This window comes from Dama dama, chromosome 5 (assembly GCF_033118175.1).
Source record: "Dama dama isolate Ldn47 chromosome 5, ASM3311817v1, whole genome shotgun sequence".
Lineage (NCBI taxonomy): Eukaryota > Metazoa > Chordata > Mammalia > Artiodactyla > Cervidae > Dama > Dama dama.
In genome coordinates, this window is record NC_083685.1 from 4,458,916 (window position 1) to 4,480,469 (window position 21,554).

The 21,554-nt window shown below is 58.5% G+C and overlaps 1 protein-coding gene across 2 annotated transcripts in view; it reads left to right on the forward strand.

The window, feature by feature from the left end:
* ASCC2 (activating signal cointegrator 1 complex subunit 2) overlaps positions 1–21,176 on the forward strand; it is a 35,740-nt gene extending 14,564 nt beyond the window's left edge. For both annotated transcript variants that reach the window (XM_061141571.1, XM_061141572.1), the window contains exons 6-20: positions 1,191–1,258; positions 2,291–2,401; positions 3,283–3,395; positions 7,446–7,520; positions 7,950–8,057; positions 8,286–8,354; positions 8,604–8,678; positions 10,019–10,190; positions 11,455–11,669; positions 12,591–12,710; positions 17,809–17,902; positions 18,278–18,408; positions 18,921–19,020; positions 20,162–20,241; positions 20,625–21,176. In XM_061141571.1, the coding sequence (XP_060997554.1) occupies positions 1,191–1,258; positions 2,291–2,401; positions 3,283–3,395; positions 7,446–7,520; positions 7,950–8,057; positions 8,286–8,354; positions 8,604–8,678; positions 10,019–10,190; positions 11,455–11,669; positions 12,591–12,710; positions 17,809–17,902; positions 18,278–18,408; positions 18,921–19,020; positions 20,162–20,241; positions 20,625–20,796 (1,703 nt within the window). In that variant the 3' untranslated portion in view covers positions 20,797–21,176. The remainder of the gene's footprint in view (positions 1–1,190; positions 1,259–2,290; positions 2,402–3,282; positions 3,396–7,445; positions 7,521–7,949; positions 8,058–8,285; positions 8,355–8,603; positions 8,679–10,018; positions 10,191–11,454; positions 11,670–12,590; positions 12,711–17,808; positions 17,903–18,277; positions 18,409–18,920; positions 19,021–20,161; positions 20,242–20,624) is intronic.
* Positions 21,177–21,554: the final 378 nt, after the last annotated feature.

Here is a 21,554-nt window from a genome sequence, read left to right on the forward strand (position 1 = left end):
CCACCTAGTGGCTCGCTTACTCACCCAGCCCCATCTGGCCTCTGAGCTCATTCATTTTCAAGCCCTCCGGGATGGAGTGAGGGCTGCAGGGTTATGTTGAAGGCAGCCAAGGACAGCCCTGCCCAAGGACGGAGGACACCTAGGACTCAGAGCGTCCTGACAGCCAGCCAGCCTTCGGTGCCAAGACTGCAGTGGGATGAGGAAGCCAGGCCCCTTTCTGAGGCGGTGCCATTTTGCACGTTCCTGCCCCTCGCAAGCTGTGATCCTCTGCCCGCTCTGTTGGGCGGCCCGAACACTCGGTTTCTGTCCCAGTGGCCGTGCGCTCTGACCACCACACTCACAGCAGCAGTATCTGGGGCACAGTGAACACGCGGGGCTTCCCTGGTGGCTCGGTGGTGAAGAATCCACCTGCAACGCAGGAGACGGGGGTTCTGTCCCTGGGTCAGGAAGATCCCCTGGAGGAGGGCGTGGCAACCCACTCCAGTATTCTTGCCTGGGAAATCCCATGGACAGAGGAGCCTGGTGGGCTACAGTCCATGGGACTGCAAACAGTCGGGCATGACTGAGCGACTCAACAGCAACGCACACTCGGGGAGGGCCTTCATTTTCTGGGAATAACGGCACGTGTGTGGTAAGCCTCCCCCCAGGTCCTTGGCCAGCCTCTCACCTTGGAGGATGGCTGTGTATGGCCAGCAGGTTCAAAAGCAGCGGGTGAGAGGATTTCTAGAGAATTTCTCCAGAATCGGCCTGGCAGGACTCCTGGACTGCAGCACCCAGGTTTCTTGGGCAAAGAGATCACGTCTCCTAATTTTCCTGGATGACTCACTCCCGTTTACAAAGCCAACACTGTCATACAAGGCACGGTGCCCAAGTACAATCACTCCCCGGGGACGGCAGGGTGAGCTGGTTTGACCAGGGCGGGTGGGTCTTTTACGTAATTCGCCGGGGCAGAGGTGCTGAAAAGGTTAAATTGTACTGAGGCGAGGCCCCTCCCTCACCCTGGGGAAGTTTCTAGGCTGGGCCAGAGCTCTGTGCCAGCAGGGCCCGGGGCCAGGACTGCAGTGGTGCAGGCAAGCTCAGGAGAGGGGCGAAAGGTCACAGAACATGCTGGCAGCCATGTGGAACTTGTCTTCCATCCTGTCCGCCCCCACCGTCTTTCCCCAATTCCTACCTTTCTCTTCTCTTTTCAGGAAACATCTTTACCCAGCAGCCAAGTTACTATAATGATCTGGACGAAACCGTGCCCACCATCCTTCAGGTGCCACCTCTTCTCCCTGCCCTGGGGAGGGCGGGGGGGTGGGGCGGGGCAGACCCCTCCTCCTACCTGGTGATGCTGCTCCACTTTCCTGCAAGAGTCTGGGGGAAATCCCCCCACCCCAGACCATCTCTGTGTTCTGCCCCTCACTTCACTCCTGCAAATTTGTCCTTTCTCGAACAGGGCTGCACTCTGAGGGCCATGCAGCGCTCACACAGAGGGGCTTGCGGTGCATTCTGTGCTGTCTCTCAACAGCCATCTGCCCCTGGGGCTACCCCTGTACGTCTCTCAAGTCCGAGCGCTAAAGCCGCATAAAATCATTTTTATGCAATAATGCTTATTGTAGAAACTTTGGGAAATTACAATAAATAAATAAATAGAAGAAGATGAACCTTCCTCCGTAATCCCACCACCAGGAGATAAGCACTGTTCACAGTACCCTCTAGAATTTTACTGCCAGTGTACTTAAGTGTGGTGCTCAGTTGCTAAGTCATGTCCGGCTCTTTGCAACACCATGGATTGTAGCCCACCAGGCTCAGACTCTGTCCACGGGATTTCCTAGGCAAGAATACTGGAGTGGCTGCCATTTGCTTCTCCAACTTAAATGTGGTGCAATCCACAATGGGCTCTGTTTTCCCCCTCACTATTGATTTGTCTTTTATTTCAGTACAGTTCCCATAAATCGCCTTGCCCAGGGCATCCAAAAATACATGTTACTGACTGTATCTCCTAAATATCCATCCCCATACACCTGTCCAGCTGATCCCAGTCACATCCACAGGGTTTACATACATCTCGTCATCATCGTCCTCACCACAGTCCTGTAGGAAGGATGACCGCATGATTCCCTTTTGACACAGGTTCCATTCTGAGAAGGTCACTGAGAAGGTCACTGTCTCACCTGGTGTCCCAGGGACACTGGCATATATCCTGAAGATTCCAAGGCAGTGTTGGGGTCACCAGTCGCTCGCTGCAGGACGGGGTCCCCGCTGCCAGTTCAGTAGGATGTCAGAGAGTCGCCTCCTGTGTTCACAGGTCTTCAGCAATATCCTCCAGCACTGTGGTCTGCGTGGGGACGGGGCCAGTGCCACACCCCAGAGGCTTGAGGAGAGGGGCCGGCTCACCCCCAGCGACATGCCTCTCCCGGTGAGCCTGCCCTTCAGCCCGGCTGCTTTCTGGCCAAGAGAAGGCCTGGAGCTTCCCCCGCTGCTCACAGCCCTCACCCCACCCCGCAGGCAGCTCGCCCATCACGCAGGCTTTAGGACACTGGCTTTCTCACTTCGTTTATGGAGTCTCAGAGGGAACAGCATGGAGGTTTAGCCTTCGCTTAGTTCAGCTGGAAGGGTTCCTGGGTGCGTTACTCACAGGGCCATTCATCCATGGCACCAGCATGCCCCGAGGGGCTCCCAGCACAGGCTAGGCCCCCAGGCTGGGCCGTGAGGCCCAGTAGTTACAGAAGCAGACGCCTGTGTTTGCACCGGAGTTAGGGCAGGGGCGAGGCTGCAGCGGGCAGCCCTCCTGCAGCTCGCACTGTCGTGGGAAAGCAGGCCTTAAACAAGCGTTCCCGAAAAGGGTGCAGCCAGTGCCGTGGGAGCAGGGCACGCTGCCCCGTGAGCCGCAGAGAGGTTCCCTTATCTGTAAAGTGGAGGTCTGACCCGCCGCGGCCCAGCCTCTTTTTGAGTTGTTGGGAGAATCAGGGAGCGTTGAGGAAGCCCTGCCTGTTCTCAGCACGCTCTCCAGACCCCACGGAGAGTGGGTGCTGGCTGTCCTGGCCTCCCCGGGCTGTGTGTTCTGTGCGGGACCTCAGATGCTGTCTTCACATTCAGGGATGGGTTCTCCTTCGGCTTCAAAGAGAGACGCGTATTAAGGCGGAGGAAGAGGTCACCCTAGACCTCCCTGGGCGTGTGTCCGCTGGAGCTGGGGCAGGCGGGCCCAGGGGAACCCTGGGCTCTGTCCGATTTGCCTCAGACCCTCCGCAGAGCTGTCCCTGGGGGAGAATAATGCGGTGTTTTGCTTCTGCCTGACAGGAGTTAAAGGACGTCGTCCTCTACCTTTGTGACACCTGCACCACCCTCTGGGCCTTTCTGGACATATTCCCTCTGGCTTCTCCGACCTTCCAGAAACACGACTTCTGTTACAGGTACAGTGGTTGCAGTTGAGGTTCGGGTTCACATCCACATTCAGCCAATATTTACTCAGAACATGCCGGGCCCCCTCTTCCAGCGCCCGCCTGCATGGAGGCTGCATTTGAGAAGGACTTTTACTGGGGGGCTAAGAGCAGGGGAGGGGAGGGAGAAAAACGCCAGCCAAGGGCGGGGCAGTTTCCATTCAGACCCGGTCTACTGCAGGCTCCCCGGCCCCGGGCGGGCACTGCGAGTGCCGGAGGCCGAGGAGGCTCAGGCTGAGGACTGAGCAGATGTGCGTCCGCGTGGGGCCAGCTGGTGGGGCCGTATCAGGAAAGCAGACGAGGGAGCATGGTTCTGTCTGGAGGAATAAGAGATGGTTTCAGGGTGACCCTTAGATGAGACCTTTAGAATGAACAGCAACCTGCCTGGCGCAGAAAGTCTGCCGTGGCCGGAAGGGCATTCCGACTGCAGAGTGAAGCCTGTGGTGGCCCAGATCCTGGAGAAAGCCGCGGAGTGCAGTGTGACATGGGGTGGGAGTGGGGCAGTGGGCTTGGGGAGCAGGCGACCGCAAGATGCGGCCCCAGGGAAGTCAGACCTGGTGTGGGACGTGTGCTGGTGGGGAATGGGGCCTTTATGGTGGAGGCAGGAGGCTTCTATCCAAAGAAGTCATAGAAAGACCCTGCTGTGATGGAGAAAGACCAAGAGGAGCATAAGGGGGAGGGAGAAAGACCCTCTTTGCCCACTTAGCCCTGTGGGCATCCATTCCTTGGGCAATGAGAAAGGGTTGCCGGGATGGGGGCTGGTAACTAGCCAGTTATCTGGTGACAGTGGGGGGTGGGGGCTGTCCTGTTCTCAGTGGCCTCCAGCTGTTCTTGCCAGGCATCTCCCCCCCACCATTCTGGGAGCTACCCAACTCCATCCCCCCAGCCCTCTGTCCACTGGGTCATCTGCCCAGCTATCCCACAAAACATTTATCTAGCGCAGACATGTGCCAGAGATGGCAGCTGGCACCCTGAGCCCACCGGGTCCCCTCAGCTCTTGAAAATCAGACATGAGGATTGCTCAGCCTCCCGGAGAATGTTAGAAAAAAGCACCGATCCACACTGTCCCCAGAAGAAAAGGGTGGGGATGGGACTTTTAAAAATGTTGTCACAATTTTTTAAAGGTATTTACCTCATGGTAAATGTGACAAACTGGAAACCTGGGAACTCCCCAGAGGTAGGAAATGAAAATCACTCTGAACAATCAGGCTGTTCTTAGGGTTATTTTCATTCACCATGAGCACTTTCCCATTTTGCGAAATGGGGCACAGATGGCCTTGGAAGGGGTCTCTGGAGATGGGAGGGACCTTGCCGGAAGAGCTGAGTTTCCTAAGAGGTACCTGGAAGGCATCACAATGGACATGAGTTTGAGTAAACTCCAGGAGACGGTGAAGGACAGGCAAGCTTGACGTGCTGCAGTCCATGGGGTCACAAACAGTCAGACTCGACTTAGCGACCGGACAACAACCGCCCCTGGAGGCAGGGGCACAGCTCCACCCACTTCAGGGTGAGGAGGAAGAAAGGAAAACATTTTTGACTGCCAGTGACCCTGGCTTTGGCAGGGGACAGCTGCCTCCGACCCACAAATAGCCTGAGGCCGGCCCAGCCTGTTCCAACTGCGCTGGAGGCCAGGAAGGCGTGCTGAGGGCTCCAGGCGAGGGGCTGCCTCACCAGATACCCTCCAGCTGATCTCTCTGAGTAGCCTTCTCCGCCTTCCTCTCCTTCTGCACTGTACTTTTCTGAACAAATAATATATTCACAGGGTATGTAAAACACATATTGAAAAGTCTCCCTCTCCCCCTTCTCCACTTCTGTTTCTCACACACAACCATTGGGTTAGTTTTTTTGTGGAATTTTCCAAAGATATGCATGTAAATATGCACATATAAGCAAATAAACACATTATCTACCTCCACCCTCTTTTTAATATTTCATATACTGGCATATTGGGCATCCCAGGTGACTGAGTGGTAAAGAGTCCACCTGCCAATGCAGGAGACTTAGGAGATGCGGGCTGAATCCTTGGGTCAGGAAGATACCCTGAAGGAGGAAACGGCAATCCACTCCAGCATCTTGCCTGAAAAATCCCACGGACAGAGGAGCCTGGCAGGCTACAGTTCCTGCGGTTGCAGAGTCGGACATGACAGCATGCACACGTACCGGCATATTATGAGTGCTATATGTACTGTAGGCATTTTACTTTTAAATTTAATGCATATCTGTGCATGAACCACCTTCAGTCTTTGGTATCTCTGTGTAGAACTCCATTGTAGGGGACCCCAGACCCCAGAGATGGCATTTTAGGTTTTTTCCAACTGTTTGCTATTACCAAAAAAAAAAAAAAAAAATTGCCATGAAGGCTAACTTTGCACCTAGGTCATTGTGTACTGTTACAACAATATCTGAGGAATAAATTCCTAGAAGTAGAATTGCAGGAACAGATGGTACATGCAATTGAAATTTTCACGGATTTCGCCAAATCACCCTCCATAGGGGCTGTTTCAATTTACCCTTTCACCAACAGTGTATCATGGCAACGCCTGACTCTCTTTGAGCCAAACTGTCCTCTCTGTCTTCTGGGTGCCACGCTGTGGGCCTCAGAAGCCGCGTCCCTTTTGGCCTGCCTCCCCACGTCTACGGACAGCCCCACACCAGGAAAAAGTTGCCAGGAGCCAGCGATCGACAGACAAATGTTCACAGGGTACATTACATCTGCTGCTGCAGATTCAGCTCTGTCCTAGGCACATCAGCTGCTTTTGTGGCTTTGGGAACTTAAGATGTTCAGAGATGGAATTACGCCCCGGAAGAGAGGTAGCTGCATTTTAAGGTGTAAGAACAGCATCTTCTGAGTGCGGTGTGTCAGTTCCAGAGAGGAATGGTCACAGGGGTGAGCTGATGGTCAGGAAGCATGTGGCTCGGATGGAGAACTGGGTTTTGTGTGTTTTTTTAATTGGAGTATAGTTGATTTACAGTGTTCTGTTAGTTTCAAGTGTATAGCAAAGTGAATCAGATATGTATATATACATACATATATATATATATATATATATATATATATATACGCTTCCCTGGTGGCTCAGTGGGGAAGAATCTGCCTGCCAATGCAGGAGACGCAAGTGGTTGGGAAGATCCCCTGGAGAAGGAAATGGCAACCCACTGCAGTATTCTTGCCTGGAAAATCCCATGGACAGAGGAGCCTGGCAGGCAATGGGCCATGGGGTCGCAAAGAGTCGGACAACTTAGCAACTGAACAACAACCAAATATATGTGTGTCCATTCTTTTTCAGATTCTTTTTTTTTTTTAGTAATTTTTATTTTTTTGGCATGTGGGATCTTAGTTCCCTGACCAGGGATTGAACCTGTGCCCTCCGCGTTGGGAGCACCGAGCTTTAACCACCTGACTACCAGGGAAGTCCCCAGCCTCTTTTCCCACATAGGTTGTTGCAGGGTATTGGGTAGAGCTCCCTGTGGTGCACAGTATAGGTCATTATTAGTTATCTCTTTCACCTGTAACAGTATGTATAGGTTCATCTCAGTCTCCTAATTTAGGGGGTGGAGAGTTTAAGTCTGAGTTGAGGACAGGTGGCTGTGAGGTTACCGAGGTGAGAAGCCAGCTTGGCTGGGCTGTACCAGGTACAGAGGTACCAGACAGAGGAGTTTCACTCTGATATCACAGGAGGTAGGGAGCTGCTGGCAGCTTCTGAGCAAGAAGAAGGTCACCTTGTATCTATTCCTCAAAGCTTGGTGCGTCCTGGGTGGCCCACTCATTGCTCTGTGAGAACGAGCACCTCTGGATCTTGGATTCCCATCTGAGCAGGGGGCGAGCTCCAGGTCACTGCCCACCAGGCTCTTCCTAGGACCAGCCACAGTGGAGCAATCCGGGGTGAGGGAGACACTTGTCTTGGGGACAACCTGGCAGGAAGAAATGGGCCCTCCCACTCCCTTGAGCGTGCTTTGATTCTTCTAAGGAAGTGTGAGATTTCTGAACTAATCCAGCCTTTTACCCCGTATGTGTCATTGCAGGCTAGCTTCCTTTTACGAAATAGCCATTCCCGAACTGGAGTCTGCAATTAAGAAGAGGAGGCTTGAAGACAGCAAGTGAGGCAGGGACAAAACTGAGGGGTGTTGTGGGAGAGCCCCAGCTCACCTGTGCTGGGCGTCAGCACCCCCTTCTCTATGCCGAGGGCCAAGGGCCGGGGACGAGAGGCCCCGCAAATTTGGCTGGCGCTTCCCTCCCTACCTAGCAGCCTCCTGGCAGCAAGGAAGCTTCTCCCCTTCAGCTGTTGCTCCAGACTCATTAGCCCGCTGGTTCCTGAGCCACCATTTGAGCTGACAGGTGGCCCTGGAACCAGCCAGCCTCTCAGAGCCTGTTGCCCTTTGCCAGCTGCTGTCAGCAGCGAACTGTGAGGCTTTCTCAGCCCCCGGGGGGTGGAGGGCTGGGTAGGGGGCACCTGCAAAGGTTGTGAAGACACTCCCCTGGTGCCTTTCTGCCTCTCAGATCTACTTTTTTTCTCTCTGGCCTCCAAGGCTGCTAGGTGACCTGTGGCAGAGGCTCTCCCATTCCAGGAAGAAGCTACTGGAGATTCTCCACATCCTCCTGAATCAGACCTGCCTCCTCCCAGTCCTGGAAAGCAGGTGGGCGCTCGGGATCCCCTGCCCACCCAGGCGGAAGAGCGCCTTACCCAAGCCCGGCTGGGGCACTGCCCTCACTGCAGAGGGCTCCCTCCCCTGCCCCAGGGTTGCAGAGCAAAGATGGGAAACCAGGAAGAATGAGGGAGGCCACAGAGGGGTGGGGCGGGCCGGGAAGGAGCCGAGCCTGTCTGCAGGGAGTGAGCGCATCCTCTTCTCTGTGTCCTGTTCCAGCTGTGACAGCGTCCAGGGCTTCATCGAAGACTTCCTTCAGATCTTCAGCTCCTTGCTGCAGGAGAAGAGGTGAGCTGGGAGCAGCAGCGGGAGCAGGCCCAGCCCTCCCACCAGCCCCAGGAGAGACCTTCCAAAACAGAGCCCCTGCCCTGGGGTCACCACGATCTAAGCTTTTGGCCTTTGTGGTTGGGCGGCAGACACGGGGAGTGGCAAACCAGCCTGGTGTCCCCCCCACCCTCAAAGTCCGGCCCCCGCCCCACCACCCCTCTTAACTCCCGCCCCCGCCCCACCACCCCTCTGACTCCCGCCCCGCTCCAGGTTCCTGCGGGACTACGATGCGCTCTTCCCCGTGGCCGATGACGTCAGCCTTCTGCAGCAGGCGTCATCTGCCCTGTATCCTTCCACCGCGGCCTCCGGGGTGGGCCTGGCCCTGGGTCCTGGGTCCTGACCGGGTTGGACCTGGAGGAGTGGAGGGACCTTTTAGCCCCAGAACATGTGGGAGTCAGCTTTTCCTGACACCCTGTTTTGGGAGGAGAAGACTGCTCTGATCCTCGGGGTACACACAGCCCTGCTTTCCGTGGTCTTTGCTGAGCATCTGGGCCTGTGTGACCAAGAGGGACTCAACCCTGCCCTCGGGGACCTCATGCAGGATGGGAGACGGATAAGCACACAGGCAGGGATAGCGTCACTCAGAGGCAGGGGAGGCGAGGGGAGAAGGGGGTGTCACACGGAAGTGAAACCCAAGTTGAGAGTAGCACAAGGACTAGGAGACGGCCACGCCCTGAACTAAGTGTTCCCCGGGGCTCAGCAGGCCTGCCTGTTGAGCCCGTGGACGTTGGGTGCAACCTGCAGGGCGCTGGGGGCGGGGGTCTGGTGGGGGCCGGGTTTGGCCATGGCAGATGAGCCCTGGGGTGGCCCTCGCTGAGGAGTTTGGGGTCACCCCTGCAGGTGATGGGAGACCTGGAAGGATGGGAAGCGGAGATTGACCTTGTCAGCCTCAGACTTTGGGTGCTGGGCTCTTGGGTTAGAAGCAGCTGTGAGGGAGGGACTTGCCTGGTGGCGCAGTGGTTAAGACTTCATGGTCCCAATGCAGGGGGCCCAGGTTTGATCGCTGGTCAGGGAGCTAGATCCCACACACCGTAACTAAGGATCAAAGATCCCGAGTGCTGCAACTAAGACCTGGCACAGCCTAACTAATTAGTTAATTTTTTTTCTTCTTTGAAGAAAGTAGAGTGAGAGTCTAGAGCAGCTACCCAGCATCTGGCTTGGCAGCACCCAGGGTTCTGGAGGGGACAAGGGGCCGCGAGGAATGGGCCTGAGGGCCATTTGGGTGGCTGGGGTAGGTTGCTGAGTCCAGCCTCAGGGACACCCTGTGGGCCCCCAGCCTTTGCAGCAAGCCCACAGCCAGTGGGACAGGACCCCCGGTGGTAGTACCCCCGCCGGGCCCTCCTCCTGGGGGGTCCGTGCAGGGCGGGAGCTGCGGGCTCGGCCAGCTGCCTTGTCCCAGGACCCTCGGCTGCCAGACCCTGGCCCTGCTCTTAGCCAGAGCAGCTCTCTGCTGAGCGGCAGGTACTGGGTTTTGAGGCTCGTGCGGCCGTGGGCTGGCCCGTTTCCCCAGGCAGCCCGCAGTGCGCGCGGGGTGCAGCCCAGACGGCCCCTGGCCTCAGCCACGCAGTGAGGGGTGGAGAGAGGGCTGTGGTCCCCGAGAGAGACCCCTTAACCCGTCCTCCCAGGGACGAGACACGGACCGCCTACATCCTCCAGGCGGTCGAGAGTGCCTGGGAAGGGGTGGACCGGAGGAAAGCCACCGACGCCAGAGACCCGCCCGCGGCTGAGAACCCTAACGGGGTGGGGGAGGCGGCGGAGGCGGTCAGCGGGCCTTCCGCACTCCCCCAGGAGGAGGAGGTGTGTGATTGGACTGGCCGGGGCAGCAGGGGACCTCCCTTCTGTGTTCCCTCGAGGAAAAGGGTTTGTCTTGGGGTTGACAGCTTCTGAGCTGCCGGCCTGCTCCACACTGCCCTTAGAGGGTTCTGAGCCGAGGGCGAGCTGGGCAGCCTGTGAGGTAGGCAAGGCGGCAGGGCCTCAGTTCCCCCCACAAGGTGAAGCACTGGCGCTTTTTCCACATGAAATCTCCGCCGGCGCTCACCTCTAAACACAGGGGAGGCCACTGAGCTGGTGCTGTCGCTCCGGACGTCACCGAACCCAGCATCACCACCTCTGTGGTCCTACTGATTGGCCGCTGGCCGGGGGCTCGCCCCTGCGTGTCAGGAGGCAGCGTGGACTTGGGGATTAAGACGACACAGTCTCTGGAGGCAGGCCACTCAAGGGCGTATCCTGATTCTGCCACCCACCAGCTCTGAGCCCTTAGGCATATCCCTCACGTGAGCCCTGGCTCCGCCCCTGTAAGGAGGGGATGGCACGGTCCCCATCTCCACGTGGGTGCTCAGAGCTGCTGCGAGGACTGAGTGACCGGCCCCCGAGCCCCGCTGCCAGATGCTGCTGTCCTTCTGTTAGGCCCCAGGCCCCGTGTCCACTGTCCCAGGGCCTTGGAGAATGGTAGTCCCCTCCCCACCACCTTTTCCCCATTTGACTTCTTGCCTCAGACATGGAGGAGTTTTATTACTGTTTTTTTGATTTGTGAATTTCCTTAATTGAAAAGCTGAAAAAATTAACCCATTCCGAGCCAAAGGGGCGCTTCTCCACATCAGCCAGCTCCAGCGGTTGCTATTCCCCTCCGACCTCAGTCGTCAACCTGTCAGAGAGGGAAAGGGGCTGATTCCCAGAAGCCACGGCTGCTTATGGACAGCCTCGCCCACACCAGGCTCTGTGCTCTGCACTTTTTGTGTATCATCTCTTTGAACCATTTGAAAACAACCCGATGAAGTAGGAGTAGTCTGGGGGCTTTATGAGTAGGAAACCGAGGTTCACAGAGGTTAAGTGCCCTGCGCAAGGTCACACAGCCAGACTCAGCAGCTCAGCTGGTTAGCCATAGCTCCCCCTTTCACAGAGGAGGAAATGGAGGCTCAGAGAGACTTAAGACATTTGGGTAAGGTCCCTCAGCCAGGAGGGGCAGGGCTGGGACTCAGACCAGGTCGCCTGACTCCGAGACCAGTGCTGTTTGGGGCCTGTCCCCGGCCCAGCTCAGGAGTCCCCTCGGTCTCTTCCGCAGTGCCTGGGGGCGGCTGCAGCCTCGGGCCCCACCGTGTGCGGTGTGGAGCTGGACTCACTCATCTCCCAAGTGAAGGACCTGCTGCCGGACCTCGGTGAGGGCTTCATCCTGGCCTGCCTGGAGCACTATGGCTACGACGCCGAGCGGGTGATCAACAACGTCCTGGAAGGGCGGCTGGCCCCCGCCCTCGGCCAGCTGGACCGCAGCCTGCACAGGTGGGAGTGGGGTGGGAGGGGGCCCAGGCGCCCGGACTGCCCCGGGCTCCGGTCGGGGCCCTTCGCATCTCCTCTGCCTCCCCCTCCTCCTTCTCCTGTGTCCCGCACTCGGCACTTCCCCAGGGTGGCGGTTCCCAGCCACGGAAGCCGACGTCCTCTTTGGGGAAACCGAGACCTCAGGCCCCCAGAGGTGCTCACATGCCCCCCGCAGCGCAGAGAGGGCACCGCCGGGCCTCCCTGCTCCGCCTCCTGGGAAGACGGGGTGCGGGGGCCACTGAGGGGTTGCAGCCCTCTGAGCTCCGATGTTGCCGCCTGCCTGGTCACTGAGGGAGCACAGCCAAGCTTCTCACTTCCTTCATACCCACCCTTCTTTCCTTTGTTTTTTGTGGCTTTTTTGACCACAGTGCACAGCTTGTGGGATCTTAGTTCCCTGAGCAGGGGTTGCACCAGGGCCCTCGGCAGCGGGAGTGTGGAGCCCTAACCCTTGGACCATCAGGGAATTCCCCCACACCCACCCTTCCTGAGTTGGGCCCACTCCTTCCATGGAGCCCCCGGGGGCAACAGGAATGAGTGTAAACGGGTGTTTCTTCCGTGAATAACTGTTGTTTGTCGAATGAATGAGTGAATAACTTCCAGAATGAGGCTAGCTCTGCCTTTGAACCAACTCCTCAGCCTCTATGTGCCCATTTTACAGGGGAAGGCAGTGAGGCAAAAAAAAAAAAAACCCAGCTCGAGTGACCTCTGACTGTCTGTCTCGCAGGGCTGTCGGGAACACAACCTGTGTGAGTGGCACGTGTGCAGGGTGGCAAGTTTTTAGCCTGTGTCCCAGGTGTGGCTATTGCTGGGGAGTGGAGGCTCTGAAGGACAGATCGTGGGAGGGGCAACATCCCCCTGAAATGGATTTCTATGTCGCCCCCCCAGACAGGTGAAGCCAGACCCGACGCCCCTGGTGACGTCCCGTCACAACGTCTTCCAGAATGACGAGTTTGACGTGTTCAGCAGGGACTCGGTGGACCTGAGCCGGGTGCACAAGGGCAGGAGGTGAGTCCAGTGGGCCGCGGGGTCCCAGAGACCCCAACTCTGCAAGTGCAGAGAGGACAAGGGACACCCAGGGCCGTCATCTTGATGGAAGTGGTCATGGGGCTTCCGCCTGGGGCTCCCCCAGACCCCAGGTCGGTATGCTTCCAGCAGGTGGGCTCCGGGCCTCTAATGGTCTGACTTCAGGCTCCAACCCCGTGCACAGAGTTAGTGAGTCCTCCTTGACAGCAAAAGGCCTGCAGGGCCAAAGCGGCCCCTCTCCCCTTCTCCCATCTTCAGAGGAGTCCCCAGGTGGGAGAGCTGGGTAGTGATCCTCAGTAGTGCTCCCTGACCAGCGCCTCTCCACCCGGGGACACAACGGGAGAATGAAGGCCTCTGCCCAAGTGAATATATTCCATCTAAAGGCCTTTCTACTTATTTTTGGTCTGTGTCCTTCGTACTCTGGGGGCATTGAAAAGTCTATTCATGATTTATTCATTTATTCAACAAATATTTACCTGGTGCTTCTGGGCCCTGGATTTATGAGGTGCTGGGGACGTGGTGGGGGATGGAACAGACACGGCCCCTGCCCACGTGGCATGTGCACTGATCGGCTTGGCAAACAAGCCCTGTGAACTCACAGATGAAACAGATGCTCCAAGGTGGAGGCACACAGACACCCAGGCCTCTAGTCGGGGCTTCAGTCCAGGCAGAAAGGCTTCTCGGTGTCAATGCCATGGGGCAGACGGTGGAAGGACGAGGGAGGGTCAATTGTGCAGAGCGGGCAGGAGCAGCTTTCCAGGCGGACCAAACAGCAGGGGCAGTGGCCCCGAGGCCATGGGGAACATGGCAAGGGTCCCCTTCACCAGTACAGTGTATGTTCTGGAAAGATCCCCTGGCTTTCGATTGGGGACCCCTTGGAGGGATTGAGTCAGCAGCCACACGGCGTGGTGGCAGGATCAGACGCTGACAGCCCGGTGCCAGCCCCCCAGCGTGAATGGAGCGTTTCATGGAATCTACAAAGCTGGGGGCCACTGGGCAAGTCTGGCGTGCTTTCTTCCTCATCACGTAGATGGAGGCAGTGAGGGGCAGAGAGGGGAGAGGGCCCTGCCCGACTCTTGGGGCAGGAGCCCCAGTGCTAGAAGCACAAGCTGTTCCCTGCTCCCGGGACCATCCAGCGCTGGTAGAGCGGCTGGCTGAGGGCTCGGGGACCCGGCACAGGGCAACTCTAAAGCCATCTGGCTGGCTGGACAGGAAGCTATTACAAACTGCTTAGTCACACACGTTGCGACATCTCCAGGTCCTGGGCTGGCGATGTGGTCCCGTCTCAGTGCCCGCCCTTCCAGGCCCTGCTGCAGGAGAGGGCCACACGGCGAGGACTGTCCCCCTGCTCTGAGGGGCGCCTGGCCGCCCGGCTCAGAAACTGGACTCGTGCTGGGTAGCCCAGGGGTTGGGGCTTACAGAGTCAGGGGCTCTGTTCATATGCGCATTATTTATTTATCCACTCAGCAAATGTTTATCAGGTGATTGACTGTGGCCAGATCCCGTGTTCGACACACTGGGAGGCAAGGGGAGCGGGGCACCCAGGCCTCGCCCTCCCACGGCACAGAGACGTTGGGAATGACTTAGACCATCAATCAAGATGCGGCAGAGTGGGGAGGTGCTGGGAGGGGCACGGAGGGGTCACCCATCCTGATGTGGGCAGGGCGGGGAGCTTAGGGCCTGGGCCCTGTCTTCACAGAACACAAGAGAAATCAAGCAGCACAAGGCAGATCACCCTCGAGTTAAAATGTATGTGCGTCATTAAACCAAATACTTGAGCCCTAAATGGCTCAAGAAATGAGGAACTCTGTCCCCTTGTGGGACGGGTGGGTGCAGGGTAGGGCAGTTGAGGCGCGGTTGACCTGTGGCGCAACCACATCTTCAAGGTTGCATCTTCCTTTCTCATGGCCCCTGGGTGGCCGCAGCGTGACGTCCAGAAATGACCGGGCCACCAGGAAGTCAGGGCCAAGTCTTTCTGCATCTGTCTTAGAGACCAGGAGACCTTTCCCAGTGGCCCCCCAAGTCCCCTCATGTCTCACTGGGGAGCTGGGCTTCAGGGCTCCCGGAGAAGGGGGAAGGGGAAGGACCTGAGCAAAATGAGGGGCTGCTAGGAGTGGGGGTGAGGTGAGGGGCTTGTTAGGTCAGCGCCAAGCACACGTGCTACAGGTGTATCGTAGCTAGGGAAGGAGGCAGTGAGGGTAACGCTGCGTTCCCTTACTCCTTCAGACTGGACAGTCGTGCCCCAGAAGATAAGGCATTCTCTTTCAGATTAGTTCTGTTGCCAAAAATGCTTGCGCACCCTGTGTGCCTCACTGGAGACTCACAGAGCGCATTAGCCCATAAAGGCTCTGACAAGTCCTGTAGTCAAAGAGACTGGATTCCCTTTGTGAAGCTCAGCAGGTGCCAGGTCCGCTGATTTCTTCCTGATGCCAGGGCATCCTCTGATTTCTTCCTTGCATCATCCCTGGAGGCAGGATCAAGTCTCAGCAAGGATAAGAGGCTGGCCTGTGATCACACCGCTCAGGAAATAGCTGAGCAGACTTGAGTCAGGAGGCCTATATTCTGGCCCGGCTATGCTGGTGGAAGCTGTGTGACCTTGGGAGGGTTGCTTGGCCTCTCTGGATCCCCTGATTCCTCACCTGGAAGAGGAGGGCTTTACTGCCTCTGCAGGCCCTGTAGAAGTTCAAAGGAGAGTGTCACCCCTCCAAGGGCCAGTTTGAGGGCTAATCCTGAAGGACAGGCTGGAGGGAGGTCAGGAGAAGAAAGGTGATCAAGCCTCAGAGGAGCCCGCATGTACCTGGGCTTGAGGGAGGCAGAGGAGGCACCCTGCTCCAGACAGGCTCTGGAGCTCCCGCGGCTTGGCTGACCTTCTGGCCCTCACGTGTGTCTTATCCTGGCTGCTTTTGCCCCTTTCTTTCTTTCCTTCTCTAGCTTCATATGAGGTCATGGGGCCAGAGCCTTCCTGGACAAGGTACCCTATCCTTACCTGTGTCCTCTCCTAAGACCCAGCTGAAGCAGGAGCACTTTGCCAGGCTCCTCTGCGGTCCTGCCGGGGAGCCACATAACCAGAGGCCATGCAGCGTGAAAGAACCTCCCTCTGCCCGCACTGGGGATGGGGTGGACCAGGGGCTGTGGGATGGGGCAGAGAGAATGTGACTGCGCTCATTCATCCTTGGTCCCCTGGCCCATTGTGGGACCCGGTACCTGGCAGGACCTCAGGAAGCCTCTGTTGATTGAATGGGTGCGCTTTTACCAGGGGCTCCACCCTAATGAGCTTGGCCCCTTCACTTCCTCTCTGCCTCTCTCCTCTCCACCCCTCAGCTTGGGAGAGAGAGCGCCTGCTAAGGGCCGAGGCCACGGTCACAGGCTCCCTCTCCTGGAATGAGGTGACAGATTCCTGTGGCCCGAGATGGTTCCCTGGTCCAGACCAAACATCTCCACATCACGGAGCTTCCAAGGCTCCTCTCTAGCGCCTCCCCCCACGCCCCCCACTCAGCCCCCTGCACCCCCATTCATTTCTACTTTCCTTGTGTTTCCAGGACGTGGAAACACACTTCTAGCACACTTCTGCTCTTTGCCACTAGACTGAGTTCCATGAGGGCAAATCCAGATCTTACTCTTCTGAATCTCTCCCCATCCCAGCTCATAGTAAGCCCTTATTAAAACCTGTTCAAGGGGTACTTCTCTGGTAGTCCAGTGGCTAAGACTCTGTGCAGGGGGCCTAGGTTCGATCCCTGGTCAGGGAACTAGATACCATATGTTGCAACTAAGACCCAGCACAAACAAAAACAAACAAAAAACTAAAAAAAAAGTTGAAGGAAGCAGGTCCTAACCCGCCGTGCTGGGGGCCCCAGTTCTGATCTGCCCCAGGCTCCCAGGCCAGACACAGCCAGCCAGACTCAGGCGCCTGGCTCTCCCCACACTAAAAGCCGGTTAATAGATTTTTATGGACGCTACGGGCTTTGTGCCTCTTCTTTTTTTCCCCCCTACCCCTAATACATTCCAGAGGCCCGATTTCACAGCTAAGCTGGATTTTCTTGCCTGGCATCTCATATTGATTTTCCCCTGCAGGGCTAGAAACTACATTCCACAGGCCTGTGTGTCTGACAAGCCAGGTTCTTCTACAGATTTGCAAAGCCTCGAGTCCAGAGGCCCAAGTCCCCACTGCGGCTGTGCTGCAGCTCACTGTGTTCCCAAACACGTCCCTCCCCGCCCCCGGCTGGCCTCCCCTGTGACAGGACCGGAGTTAAACTTCCAGATTTTTCTTGCCATGCCGTCTGACATGGGAGATTGAACTGCGGGCCAGATGGGGTCCCCGGGCTGAAAAGCCAGGGTGAGAGAGAGTGGCGGGGGCTCCCCTGAGCTGACTACGAAAGCCACCCACGGGCTTGCTGTTTCTTCAGTTTTTGTTCATTTGAAATGATTCAGGTGACCCCAGGCCCCTCCTCAGAATAACCCGGGGCCCCGGGGGGCGCCCTACAAGCCCTCTGTCTGTATTTACATGCATAGATATGAACATCCCCGGAGGAGGAGGGGACAGGTCTGGTCTGCCCTCTGCTTTTTACACAGATGAGATCACGCTCTGTGTTTCTCTACACTTGCTTTTTTCCCCTGGAGGATGTCTTAGAATTCTGTCTGCATCAGCACAAATTGTCGCTCTTGAGAACTCCCATCCAGCGTCTTGTGGGCCCTGGTCCTTGGGCCATGAGGGACATGAGTTGCTCTCGTTTTTCACTGTTACACACAGTGCTGAAAAGAAAATCCCCAATCAGACCTCTCTGCGCGGGGGCCAACGTTTCTCCGGGGTGGACGCCTCGAAGGGGAGTCTTCCGGCTGAAAGAGGGGGACACGTGTTACACTCTAATAGCTGCTCCTTGGCGGGGGAGAGGGGGGCCTCGGAAGTGGCTGGACCTGGTGAGCCCCACGCCCCCCGCCGGTGCTTGATCTCAGTTTGCGGCGGCCAGAGGCGGGAGAAGTGAGTGGTGGTCTGTCTGGACCCTCGCGCTGCGGCCCCCTCCCGCTGCCCTCGAAGCCTGATGGTTTTCCTTCGTGTCTCCCCGCTGTTCCCTCTCGACATCAGGAAGGAGGAGAGCGCGCGGAGCCTGCTGAACGACAAGCGGGAGGTGCTGGCGCAGCGGCAGCGCTATGAGCAGTACAGCGTGGTGGTGGAGGAGGTGGGCGGGGCGGGCAGGGGGAGGGGGCCAAGGGGAGGGGGGCGGGGCGGGGAGAGGGAGGGGGCGAGGGGGCGGGGCGGGCAGGGGGAGGGGGCCAAGGGGAGGGGGGCGGGGCGGGCAGGGGGAGGGGGCCAAGGGGAGGGGGGCGGGGCGGGCAAGGGGGAGGGGGCGGGGCGGGCAGGGGGAGGGGCGGGGGCGGGGCGGGCAAGGGGAGGGGGCGGGGGGCGGGGCGGGCAGGGGGAGGGGGCCAAGGGGCGGGGGGCGGGGCGGGCAGGGGGAGGGGGCGGGGCGGGGTAGGCGTCCCCGGCCGCCAGCCCCGCAGCAGGGGGCGGTGGTCCAGCCCGGCCCCGCGGACCCACGCGTCGGCCGTCGCAGGTGCCATTGCAGCCGGGCGAGGGCGCGCCCTACCGCGGGGACGACTACGAGGATGAGTACGACGACACATACGATGGCAACCAGGTGGGCGCCAACGATGCGGACTCGGATGACGAGCTCATCAGCCGCAGGTGAGGCTGCTGACGTGGGCGGCCCTCCCCCAGCGTCTGGCTTACACAGATCTCGTGAACAAGCCAGTGACCAAGCCAGGGCCTGAACCCCAGCCTCTCACTCCTGGTCCAGTGCTCCCTCCACCCCAAGCCATCCCCCTGGCCGGTTGGTCCAGCCCACCCTGAATGAGGAGCCATCAGCTGGGTCTCATGCAGGAGTTCTCCATTTTTCTTCTTAACTGCAGAAAACTTTCCCCAGTGGGATCTTAGGGAGGTTCCCCAGTTCCCCCAGTAAAGGCAGAGCCGCCCTGACTAGCGAGGACTGGAGACCACCCCTGCCCCCAGGACCCAGCTCAGCCTCCCTGAAGCCCCCGCCTCAGACCTTGGTGCCCGCAGAGTCCGGGGTGGGAGCAAAGCTGGCTTTGGTTTGCAGTCCTGGCGGGCCCTCTCAGCAGGAACCCCCTCCTCCCCTGGAGGCTCCGCTCTCCAGGTTTAACCTAGTGTTTGATCTCCCTTTCTCTCTCCACCCTCAGGCCCTTCACCATCCCTCAGGTGCTGAGGACCAGAGTGCCCGGCGAAGGGCAGGAGGACGAGGAGGAAGAGGAGCAGGAGGCTGCAGTCGAAGCCCCCAAGGTACCTGGTTGGCAACTGGCAGGTGGAGGGGAGGGTACAGTTCCGAGGGGTGAGTCAGGGGCGCAGCCCGGCTTCCCAGAGCCTGGCCCTGAGGCATCTTCAGCATCACTGCTCAGGAAGGGGGTCCCTTTGAGCCCAGGATGTCTGCTTGAAGAGCTGCTGGCTTAGAAGCCTCCTCCGAGGCCCCTCAAGGGCCCAGGGGAAGGATCAGAAGCTGGGCCTTTGAGCTGCTGGGTTCATTAGGCCCAGGAGCCTGGGGGCCAGCCTCCATGCCCAGGTTGGCAATTCTCGACATCAGAGAGGCGTTAGAGCCCAAGGTCATCTGTGATGATGGGTTTGAACATTTTCTATTTTTTTAGCCACTAAACTTTTTCTACTAGTGAAATCTTAACTAACGCCTTGTAGAAAACAGATGAGAGCAACGCTGCTCGGGGGTGAGCAGGGCTGCAGCCTGGGAGGCCTGGATCCCGCCCCCCCCCAACATCCTCCCCGCAGGGTGACAGGTTCAGTTGTGTCCGGGGCCAGGCCACCAGCGTCAGTGAGTGGCAGGGCCTGATGGACACTGAGGCTGGGGGCAGCAGGCACCCCTGCCCAGGGGCTCCTCAGCACAACGGAGGCCTGGACCTTCCAGAGCTTTCCCTCCTTCCAGGCAAGGGGTTAGCCCAGGTTTTTATGTCAAAATTCTGCCATTTTCCATAGGTTACTAATTCCCCTTGTTGTGTTTTTGACACAGCCCAGGCCTCCACAGTCTGTCTGTGGTCCTTGGGTCCCAGTCTCCCCCAGCCTTGGCGCCGGCAAGGGGAAGCGCCAGTTTCCGGGCGGCTCTCCTGGGTTCCAGGCTCCCCGTGGTCTCTAGAGGCCGCCCTCCTGGCCTCCCCCGTCGCTCCCCTTGTCATCATCCGGCTCCAGCTGTGACCAGCCGTCAGCCACCTCTGCTGGGAATGGGAACAAGGGTCAGAGGAGGGGGCTTCCGGTGGAGACCTTGGACCAGAACAACCAGCCGAGTTCTGGGGCATCGCCCTGCCCCGCCGTGGCTGCCCCCCGACTCCTGGCATGGGGGGTATCCCCAAGATGGGGCCAGACACAGCCTGGCTTTGGGAAAGGGGGCAGCTCGTGATCTTTTCTCCCTTCTCCTCCACAGCCCGACCACTTTGTGCAGGACCCTGCGGTGCTGCGGGAGAAAGCGGAAGCCAGACGCATGGCCTTCCTGGCCAGGAAGGGGTGAGCGTTTAAGGCGGTGTCGGTGGGCGGGGGAAGCCCCAGCCCACCACCCAGGAAGCCCACACACACCCCCGAGTGCTTTACGTGTGTTAAGATACTTCTGGCAACAGTTCGAGGAAGTAGCTAGTCTTGTCATTGTCCTTATTTTATAGACGAGGAAACTGAGGCCCAGACGTGTTAAGTAATCTGCCAAAGGTCACTCAGCCAGCGGGTGACAGACTCCATTTCTCCTCCGACCTGAAGCTGGCATGGAGGGGTCCTGGCCCAAGCTTGGTGTCCCCTCCTGGGGACCTCGGAGGAAAGCAGCAGGCCCTTCCCCTTCCCGTCAGGGCCTTCTCCTCCGGCTGATGGATTCTTCTGGGGGTGGGTTGTTCCTGCCTCAGGTACCGGCATGACAGCTCCACGGCGGTGGCCGGCAGCCCCCGGGGCCACGGGCAGAGCCGAGAGACCATGCAGGAACGCAGGAAGAAGGAAGCCAGCAAGGCCACCCGAGCCAACCACAACCGGAGGACCATGGCCGACCGCAAGAGAAGCAAAGGCATGATTCCATCATGAGAGTGCGGCGCCGGGACCAGCCGGGGGGTACCGTCGCCCGGGGCCTCCTCGCCAGGGAGCCCCCTGCCGGGGCCCCAAGTTCAAGTCTACCCCTTGACAGCCTCAGCTTCGCAGCCCCTGAGAAGGCCGCCTCGTTCGTCATCCACCAGCCAGCCGTGAGCGCCTTCCTGCAGAACACACCGTGCCTTAGCCCGCGGCCAAAGAACCGCGAGGCCAGCAAGCAGGCGGAGGGACGGGCATGGAGCCCCAGGGCCAGCCTCCCAAGCCTCGTGCAGCCGGACACCACCTCCCTTTCTCCCAGACAGCAGGAAGCTTGTATATTCACAAACAGAAAACAAAAAAGTCCCTCGAATAAAATTTTTGACCCTTTCAAGAAATGATCCGAGCCTGGCGTATGACTGCTTCCCCTCCCCGCCCCCGCCCCCCACTCAGCCCTGCCGTCCTAGTCCAGCGATGCCACCGTCAGGAGAGGAAGAGGGCAGGACGATGCTCTGTCCATCAGCCTTTTGTGCTTGCCTCTCACTTTAAGCCCTCCTGATCTTGCTCCGCCTCGCTGTGTGGCCCGGAGACGGTCACCTCCATCTCTGAGCCTCTGCTCCCTGCCTGTAGAAGGAGGGGCCAGTGTGAGGCCCTGCTGTCCAGCCCTCACCGTGACCTCGTGCAGCCCCCATGACCGCCGCCCTAGGGAGTGGGTAGGTACGATTTCCAGTCCCGTAGTGCGGGGGAGGGCAGCCAGACGCTGAGACCTGAAGGTGGCT